The sequence below is a fragment of the Callithrix jacchus genome, chromosome X, assembly GCF_049354715.1.
Source record: "Callithrix jacchus isolate 240 chromosome X, calJac240_pri, whole genome shotgun sequence".
Lineage (NCBI taxonomy): Eukaryota > Metazoa > Chordata > Mammalia > Primates > Cebidae > Callithrix > Callithrix jacchus.
Genome location: NC_133524.1, coordinates 138,369,004 through 138,379,083, shown reverse-complemented (window position 1 = coordinate 138,379,083; position 10,080 = coordinate 138,369,004). Strand labels below are relative to the sequence as shown.

The window sequence follows — 10,080 nt, the reverse complement described above, 5'->3', positions numbered from 1 at the left end:
AATAATCTACCTGTGAGCCTCGGCCACCCTCCATACGATGGAACATTCCTGAACAGCTATACATGTGCCTGTGGCACACTGCAAAAAAAAGATTTTCCTGTGGGGCAGGTACACAGAAAAGAGACAGGGGAAGGATGTTTAACTATAACTTTCTTTTCTCATCAGAGCTGGCATGTCCACAAAGTACCCTTGTTACCTCCGAGGCAGGTTTCAAGATTTTTTTGTTTTTTAAGAAATTCGTCTTCTTGTAGATCATTTGCAAAGTGATTTCTACAGTCTTTCCTTATCTACAAAGTTTATTAAGGAAAGATTGGCATTTGATCACCTACAAAAGCTCATTCATCTGTATTTGGGTTCAGCGCCCCGTTTCAAATAATGTATTTTATTAAAATCCTACTACAAATATCAAATATTACGATGATTTCAAATACGCTATATCTACCTTAGGCTTACATCCCTAAAACAAGTATATTGTGTGACAAATTAGATTTTACTCTGCAGTCTATTTGGAAATATGTTGAGAATGTGGTGAAGATGCCCAGCATATGTATGGAAATGTCACTATTCAAAGTGTATATTCACATCAAAGTCTGTTATCACAGAGGAGCCAGGGAGAGGGATGGATCAGTCAGGGAACTTCTGCAGAGACAGAGAGTGGTCTATGTTAGGGGAAGGGTAGATGTCAATGGCGTCTGGCACTGAGAGCTGGGTACAGCCTTCAGAGTGGGAAACACGGTGACAAGTTAGTCAGCAGGCCAGGTTCCATAGTTGCACGAGAGCACACGGGAGATCGAAAGGACAGTGCTATAACGTGGGAAAGTCCTGGGGCTGGACAAAAGTACTGTGTTCAAGTGCACAAGAGCTGCAGGACACCTCCCATTACTTCCCCATGTGGAGACTCCTCTCTGCCTCATCCTTCACCCAGAGGGAACTGCTCAAGTAGCTTTCCATTCCAGGCTTTTCTCTCACCTTCTGAGAGTCTGGGCCCCGCCACCACCCAGCTTCATAAAAATCAGCTCCCACAGAAGCAAGTGCAGTTTCCCGAAGCCCAAAACTGCCTTAGCTCAGGGCCTTTTTGTTTGAAGGCTCCAACTGGAGTCTCACCGCCCCACTCCTTTTTAAACTTACTCTTTAGATTGAAGAGAAAAATCTTACCAAGTTCCCGATATGGCTTCTGTACCTATACTCTACCGTTTTATGAGTAGGTGTAAGTCTTGCCTTTAATAGTAACTTCACTACTAAACGTAACTTCCATGAGCAAATGCTGATATAATGTTCGTCAAATAAAGGAGTCCGTGATATTTTTATTTATTATCATTTAATCTCTGCTACTTTATTAAACAAGCCAAGAAAACCAGGTACGTATCTTTAATTTTCAAGAACAGCAGACTAAAGGGTATGAGGAAATGCAAATATTAACAATCCTTTGTTTTGTTCCACTATTCAACTCCAGAGTTCTTTTACAGTTTAAAGAAAATTGCTACAGTAATACCATATTAAAGTGTGACAGACCACAGATAAGGCAGGTTTTCCCAATCGTGTGTGTGTGTGTGTGTGTGTGTGTGTGTGTGTGTTTTACAAACTATCAAACCGTTACCCCTCAACCAGTTAAACAGCAGCACATGTGTGACTAATATTCATAAACTCCATAAACTAAGTTTCTGAAGCTATTTAAACCTGTTATTAAAAGGAAAAGCATTTGAAAAATACCCCAAAGTAAAATAGGTAAATCCCTTAACTACCATATGGAACAGAAACGCAAACACTCTGTTCTCGCCAGCTTCACCCGGGCCCTCCATGGCATAGAAACTCGCCTGCCCTGTTCACACTCAAAAGGAAGATTCTGCCTTAGACTTTGCTCAGGGGAAGACGGGCTGGGAAACATCGGAGCTTGCACCGTCTGTGACAGTGGAGTCATCTGTGGTGTCAATTGTGGCCTGGGCTCTCTCTTCTAGATGTTTCAAAGCATCCTTGTATGAGGGTGAAAAGGAACGAGGGACGGTATTGTTTAGCATGGCCAAAAACTCTACTACTTTTCTCTTGCTGATTTCTGAATGGGCTCTCGGACCCCAAAGAAATTCATAACGTGGGGGAGAAGTGTTGGGCACCTCCCGGTACTCCAGGTAATGTTCCTGTACCCAAACTTTAGTGAGGAGCTCCCTGGGCTCCCCAAAGATGAAGTGCTCCCTCCCAGCACATACCCCTATTCCATTCAGCACATGCCAGATGACCTCCTCAGAGGCACAGGAGCCTTTTATGAAGATTATACTCAGAATAAGTGTCAGGAGGCGGTTCTGGGGCATGCCTTGCTCATCACTCAGACTCCCTTCACAGGTGAGGTCTAATGTATTTACAAAGACATAGGAGTGGTCGGGGCCCACTTCTGTCAGGGCAATGCCAAAAAGAATCTCTATGAACTCACGGGCTTTCCTGAAGATCATAGGAAAGTAGCCCCTGTACCTGCTGACGAAAATCGTCAGCATCTCTGCCTTTGTGACAGGCTCCTTCGCTTGATATTTGAGAAGAAGAAACCGCACCAACTCATCCACCTTTTCATCCAGTGTATGAGCAACCAAGGGCTCAGTGGCTGTCAGGGACTCATTATCTGTCAAGGACTCACTGTCTAGTAAGGTGTCTGAGGTTCTTGTATCTTCATCTGCTGGGCTGCTGGACTCTTCACTGGATGGGTTCCATAAAGTGGAGGAGTAGAAAGAGCCCACAGGACCCTGGAGAGCAGACTGGGAAGGCCCCTCAGGAGGACTCTGGGGATACTCAGGGGAACTCAGGGGAAGACGGAATGGACAGGAGGAGAAGGTGCTCACGGGACCCTGGGGGGCAGACTGGGAAGGTCCCTCAGCAGGACTCTGGGGACACACAGGGGAACCCGGGGTAAGACTAAACGGACTGAAGGAGAAGGAGCTCACAGGACCCTGAAGAGAAGACTGGGAAGGGTCCTCAGGAGGGCTCTGGGGACACTCAGGGGAACTCTCGAGAAGACTCAAACAGTCAGAGAAGAAGGAACGCACAAAACTCTGGAGAGCAGACTGGGCAGGCCCCTCAGAAGGATTCTGAGGCCTCTCAGGGGAACTCTGGAGAACACACAATGGACTGGAAGAGAGGGAGAAGGAGCTTACAGGACTCTGGGGAGGAGACTGGGCAGGCCCCTCGGAAGGACTCTGAGAACACTCAGGGGAACTCGGGGTTAGACTCAATGGACCAAAGGAGAAGGAGGTCACAGGACTCTGGAGGGCAGACCTCGAAGAGCCCTCAGGACTCTGGGGAAACACAGGGGAACTCGGGGGAAAACTCAATGGACTGAAGGAGGAGGAGGTCACAGGACCCTGGAGGGCAGACTGGAAAGGGCCCTCAGGACTCTGGGGACACACAGGGGAACTCGGGGGAAAACTCAATGGACTGAAGGAGAAGGAGGTCACAGGACCCTGGAGGGCAGACTGGAAAGGGCCCTCAGGACTCTGGGGACACACAGGGGAACTCGGGGGGAAACTCAATGGACTGAAGGAGAAGGAGGTCACAGGACCCTGGAGAGCAGACTGAGAAGGGCCCTCAGGAGGACTCTGGGGACACTCAGGGGAACTCGGGGGAAAACTCAATGGACCAAAGAAGGAGCTCACAGGACCCTGGAGGGAAGACTGGGAAGGGCCCTCAGGAGGACTCTGGGGACACTCAGGGGAACTAGGGGGAAAACTCAATGGACTGAAGGAGGAGCTCACAGGACCCTGGAGGGCAGACTGGGAAGGGCCCTCAGGAGGACTCTGGGGACACTCAGGAGAACTCTCGAGAAGACTCAAACAGTCAGAGAAGACGGAGCGGACAAAACTCTGGAGAGCAGACTGGGCTGGCCCCTCAGAAGGATTCTGAGGACTCTCAAGGGAACTCTGGAGAAGACACAGTGGACTGGAAGAGAGGGAGGAGAAGGAGCTCATAGGACTCCGGGGAGGAGACTGGGCAGGCCCCTCGGAAGGGCTCTCAGGGAAATTCTGGAGAAGATTCAGTGAAGTGGAGGAGAAGGAGCACTCCAAACTTGGGAGAGCAAACTCGGCAGGCCCCTCAGGAGGACTCTCAGGGGAACTCAGGGAAAGACGCAGTGAAATTGACGAGAAGGAGCTCACAAAACTCAGGAGAGGAGACTGCGCAGGCCACTCAGGAGGACACTGAGGACTCTCAGGGGAACTTGGGGGAAGACATAGTGAAGTGGAGGAGGAGCTCACAGGACTCAAGAGAGGAGACTGCGCAGGCCCCTCAGGAGGACTCTGAGGACTCTCAGAAGAACTCTGGAGAAATCTCAATGAACTGGAGGAGGAGGAGGAGGAGGAGGAAGAGAAGGAAAAGGAGGAGGAGGGGGAGGGGGAAGAGGAGGAGGAGGACGGAGAGGAGGAGGAAGAGGAGGGGGAGAAGGAAGAGGGGAAGGAGGAGGAAGAGGGGGAGGAGGAGGAAGAGGAGGAGGAGGGGGTGGAGCGGGAGGAGGGGGAGGAGCGGGAGGAGGAGGAGAATGAGCTCACAGGACTCTGGAGAGGAGATTGGGACAGCCCCTCAGGAGGAATCCGAGGACTCTCAGGGAAACTGTGGGGAAGACTCAGTGAAGTGGAGGAGCAGCTCACAGGACTCAGGAGAGGAGACTGTGCAGGCCCCTCAGGAGGACTCTGAGGGCTCTTGGGAGAACTCTGGAGAAGACACAATGAACTGGAGGAGGAGGAGCACACAAATCTCTGGAAAATAGGCTGGGCAGGCCCCTCAGGAGGACTCTGAGGACTCTCAGGGAAGCTCTGGAGAAGACTCAGTGAAGTGGAGGAGAAGGACCACACAGAACTTTGGAAAGCAGGCTGGGCAGGCCCCTCAGAAGGACTCTGAGGACTCTCAGGGAAACTCTGGGAAAGATTCAACGAAGTGGTAGCAACGAAGGGGCTCAGAGCACTCTGGAGAGGAGACTGGGCAGGCCCCTCAGGAGGACTCTGGGGATACTCAGGGGAACTCAGGGGAAGACTCAGTGAAGTGGAGGAGGAGCTCACAGGACTCAGGAGAGGAGAATGTACAGGCCCCTCAGGTGGACTCTGAGGACTCTCAGGAGGACTCTGAGGACTCAATGAAGTGGAGGAGACGAAGGTGCTCACAGCACTCTGCAGAGGATACTGGGCACGCCCCTCAGGAGGACTCTGGGGATACTCAGGGGAACTCAGGGGAAGACTCAGTGAAGTGGAGGAGGAGCTCACAGGACTCAGGAGAGGAGACTGTTCAGGCCCCTCAGGTGGACTCTGAGGACTCTCAGGAGTACTCTGAGGACTCAGTGAAGTGGAGGAGATGAAGGTGCTCACAGGACTCTGCAGAGGATACTGTGCAGGCCCCTCAGGAGGACTCTGGGGATACTCAGGGGAACTCAGGGGAAGACTCAGTGAAGTGGAGGAGGAGCTCACAGGACTCAGGAGAGGAGACTGTACAGGCCCCTCAGGTGGACTCTGAGGACTCTCAGGAGGACTCTGAGGACTCAATGAAGTGGAGGAGATGAAGGTGCTCACAGGACTCTGCAGAGGATACTGGGCAGGCCCCTCCGGAGGACTCTGGGGATACTCAGGGGAACTCAGTGGAAGACTCAGTGAAGTGGAGGAGGAGCTCACAGGACTCAGGAGAGGAGACTGTACAGGCCCCTCAGGTGGACTCTGAGGACTCTCAGGAGTACTCTGAGGACTCAATGAAGTGGAGGAGATGAAGGTGCTCACAGGACTCTGCAGAGGATACTGGGCAGGCCCCTCAGGAGGACTCTGGGGATACTCCGGGGAACTCAGGGGAAGACTCAGTGAAGTGGAGGAGGAGCTCACAGGACTCAGGAGAGGAGACTGTACAGGCCCCTCAGGTGGACTCTGAGGACTCTCAGGAGGACTCTGAAGACTCAATGAAATGGAGGAGATGAAGGCGCTCACAGGACTCTGGAGAGGAGACTGGTCAGGCCCCTCGGGTGGACTTTGAGGATTCTCAGGAGAACTCTGGAGAAGACTCGGCATCCCAGCAGCAGGCATCTCCTTGTCTGCTTGAACATCTAAAATCAGAGAAAAAAATGAGAATGAGGAGAAGGAAGAAGATGAGGAGGAGGAGGAGGAGGAAGAGGAGGAGAATTAAATGTAGAAAGAGGAAGAGAAAATGGAGGAGGTTTCCTCCTGTTCCTCGTCTCTGGGATCCTGTGAATCTACCAACTCCAGTATTAAAATTGGGCTCTGGAAGTCTTGCTCAAAGCTGGGGCATGAAAGGTTTGGAAAGAGAGGCATGATGAATATTGTTCAGGAGCAGCAGGTAAACGTGTGACTGAGCACAAATGGGAATGATGGGGTCCCACAGGCCTGAGGGAGATAGGGACCGTGTGAGCGGTCTCAGCTGAGCAACTCACCCATGATGGCTCTGACAAGGCTGCCTTACAAGTCTCCTTCTCTTAAGATGGTACTCTAGGCCTCACAGATCGCCTGTCTTCCTAGGGCGTTTGCTCTGTGGGAACCTGTCGTAGAATGTGAGAAAGCACCTCAGGGCACAGTTGGCTGGCAGAGCCTGGGGCACCAGGAATGGCAGTAGGTGGTTAGGACTGGGTGCTGCCATGTCTGCTCTGTTTGTGGGAGTAGGGCCCTTGGTACACTGTCAGGGTGTGCACTCACCTTGACTCCTAGCTTTGCCTGGGCCTCCTCTGCTGTGCTGAGTTTAGAAGTGGAACTCAGACCCTGGTCTTCAACTCCTGGTTCCTGGACCCCCTGCAAGAAGAAGTGAGAGAGGGCTGAGCACTCTGGCTCATGCCTGTAATCCCAGCCCTTTGGGAAGCCAAGGCGGGTGGACCACCTAAGGTCAGAAGATCGACAGCAGCCTGGACAACATGTATTTCTGTCTTACTGAAAATACAAAAATCAGCCAGGCACGGTGGTGGACACCTGTAATCCCAGCTGCCTTGGAGGCAGAAGCAGGACAATCACTTGAACCCGGGAGGTGGAGGTTGCAGTGAGCTGAAACCATGCCACTGCACGCCAGCCTGGGTGACAAGACAGAAACCTTTCCCAAAACAAACAAAAAAAAGGAGCAGCAGCAGCAACAGAGCCCCTCTGGCTAAAGATTGCAGCTGCGGCTGGCGAGACATCCAGAGCCCCACAGTTCTGGGGTTTGTGGCCCACTGAGAATTCTATTAGCGTTGTCACATTTTCTCAGACCGGGCCACATCCCCTACCACTCTGCCGGCCTGAGGAAACCTCAGAGCAACCTCCACATCCCTGAGAGCAGAGGGAGGTAGTGAGGAGGCAGCCACATCCCATACTCTACCACGGGGACAGTCGGGGCAGCCTCACATCTGCTCTGAAGCACATATGACACTTCAGTCCTCCCTCTTATCCCCAGCAGGGCCTGGGAATCTTCCCTCTGTCAACCAGAGGCAGCTGCCTCTGCTGACTTGCCATGGGACCCTCAGACCAAGGCCTCCCCGTCCCTGATACCCTTCACTCAGAAATGAGGGGGCTGCGGCTGAGCTTGAGCCAACTGGGGAGCTCTGCCAGGGCTGATACGGGGAGCAGGGTGGGAATCTGTCCTCTGAGGGGGTTCCCTCAGTCCTCCTCAAAGTCTCCCTATTTATTCCCTACAGGGCTGGCACCTCCTCCCTTCTTCGGTCCTGGAGATGCGTCGTTCAGCTCTCGGCAGCCATTTTCCCACTAAGGCTGATATGAGGGGTAGGGTTGGAATCTGTCCTCTGAGGTGGGGGTTCCCTCAGTCCTCCTCAAAGTCTCCTTATTTATTCCCTACAGGGCCACCTAGCCGCCCGCCCCGATGGCAGGATCTGAAAGGGTGGGGGCAGCAATAGGCGGGAAAGAGAGGATTTATTTAAAAAAATAAACCAGAGGAAGATACTCACCTGAACCAGCACTGCCGGCTTTCAGGGGAGCCCCTGCAGACGTCTGGTCCTGGCGGAGGGCTGCAGGCCAACCTTGGCCCTTCCTGCCTCCTGAAGAGGCCCTGCCTGTGACGGGCTCCCCAGGAAGCCCAGTGCCTCCTCCCTGACTGCAGCCCCGGTTCAGCCTCCTCTGTTGCCAGAAGACTCCTAGGCCCTCGGTGTGGTGCGCCTGCCTTTTCTAGTTTTAGACAAAAACAGACACTTTTAGTTACTGCTTACAGATTCCCACCCTGACCCTCATATCAGCCTTGGCAGGAAAATGGCTGCCGAGTGCTGAGGGACGCATCCCCACGACCAAAGAAGGGAGGATGTGCCGGGTCTGTGGGGAATAAACAGTAAGACTTTGAGGACTGAGGGAACCCCCACCTAGGAGGACAGATTTCAACACTGCCCCTCAAACCAGCCTTGGCAAAAAATTGGCTGCCGAGAGCTGAGGGATGCATCCCCACGACCGAAGGGAGGAGGTGCCAGCTCTGTAGGAAATAAACAGTTAGACTTTGAGGACTGAGGGAACCCCCACCTCAGAGGACAGATTCCAACCCTGCCCCTCATATCAGCCTTGGTGGGAAAATGGCTGCCTCTGCTGAGTTGCCATGGGACCCTCACACCAAGGCCTCCCCGTCCCTGACACCCTTCACTCAGAATTGAGGGGCTGCGGCTGAGCTTGAGCCAACTGGAGAGCTCTGCCAGGGCTGATACGGGGAGCAGGGTGGGAATCTGTCCTTTGAGGGGGTTCCCTCAGTCCTCCTCAAAGTCTTCCTATTTATTCCCTACAGGGCCGGCACCTCCTCCCTTCTTCGGTCCTGGTGATGTGTCTCTCAGCTCTCAGCAGCCATTTTCCCGCAAAGGCTGATATGAGGGATAGGGTTGGAATCTGTCCTCTGAGGTGGGGGTTCCCTCAGTTTCTCCTCAAAGTCTCCTTATTTATTCCCTACAGGGCCACCTAGCTGCCTGCCCCGATGGCAGGATCTGAAAGGGTGGGGGGAGCAAAACGCGGGGAAAGAGAGGATTTATTTAAAAAAATAAACCAGAGGAAGATACTCACCTGAACCAGCACTGCCGGATTTCAGGGGTGCCCCTGTAGACGTCTGGTCCCAGGGGAGGGCTGCAGGCCACCCTTGGCCCTTCCTCCGTCGTGAATAGGCCCTGCCTGTGACGGGCACCCCAGGAAGCCCAGTGCCGCCTCCCTGACTGCAGCCCCGGTTCAGCCTCCTCTGTCGCCAGAAGACTCCTAGGCCCTCGGGGTGGCACGCCTGTCTTTTCTAGTTTTAGACAAAGACAGACACTTTTAGCACTGCTTACAGATTCCCACCCTGACCCTCATATCAGCCTTGGCAGGAAAATGGCTGCCGAGAGCTGAGCACCGCATCCCCACGACTGAAGGGAGGAGGTGCCGGCCCTGTAGGGAATAAATGGGGAGACATTGAGGAGGACTGAGAAAACCTCCACGTCAGAGGACAGATTCCAACCCTGACCCTCATATCAGCCTTGGCACGAAAATACCTGTGGTGGGGACGGGACCCTCAGCCGTGGGCTGCCATATTCCTGTCAGGAAGACGAATCCCTCAGCCCTCGGTTGCCCTATTCCCGTCAGGAGGACCCGTCCATCCGCCCTCAGTTGCCGTATTCCTGTACCTCAGCCCTCGGTTGCCCTATTCCCATCAGGAAGACAGGTCCCTCAGCCCTCAGTTGCCCTATTCCCATCAGGTAGACACGTCCCTCAGGCCTCGGTTGCCCTATACCCGTCAGGAGGACCCGTCCCTCAGCCCTCAGTTGCCGTATTCGCGTCAGGAGGTCCCGTCCATCAGCCCTCGGTTGCCCTATTCTTCTCAGGAGGACCCGTCCCTCAGCCCTTGGTTGCCGTATTCCCATCCGGAGGACCCGTCCCTCAGCCCTCGGTTGCCCTATTCCCGACAGGATGACCCGTCCCTCAGCCCTCGGTTGCCGTATTCCTGTACCTCAGCCCTCGGTTGCTCTCTTACTCTCTGTGACCTCCAAGTCCCACAGCAGGGGCAGGGCGGGCCGGGGGTTTTTCTCTTTGTGGTGGTAGGTCCCTCAGTTCTCCCTCGGGGCCCTTACCTTGAGAACTGGTTGGATCTAAGACTTCCCTCGGCTGACCTAGATCGCGCCTCCTCACAAAATGCCTTCCAAGACTT

General features: G+C 53.5%; 1 protein-coding gene across 2 annotated transcripts; it reads right to left on the bottom strand.

The window, feature by feature from the left end:
- Window positions 1-1,299: 1,299 nt before the first annotated feature.
- On the bottom strand, window positions 1,300-10,080 carry LOC144581179 (uncharacterized). Of its 2 annotated transcripts, none has more exons than XM_078363883.1 (6): window positions 10,004-10,080; window positions 8,970-9,186; window positions 7,886-8,102; window positions 6,654-6,746; window positions 6,395-6,499; window positions 1,300-6,049 (listed from the first exon to the last, which is right to left on the bottom strand). In XM_078363883.1, exons 5-6 carry the CDS (start codon window positions 6,396-6,398, stop codon window positions 1,860-1,862), a joined length of 4,194 nt encoding a protein of 1,397 aa, XP_078220009.1. In that variant the 5' UTR covers window positions 6,399-6,499; window positions 6,654-6,746; window positions 7,886-8,102; window positions 8,970-9,186; window positions 10,004-10,080; the 3' UTR covers window positions 1,300-1,859. The 2 variants fall into 2 exon arrangements, with proteins under 2 accessions (XP_078220009.1, XP_078220010.1); XM_078363884.1 differs by having other exon boundaries at window positions 1,300-6,037.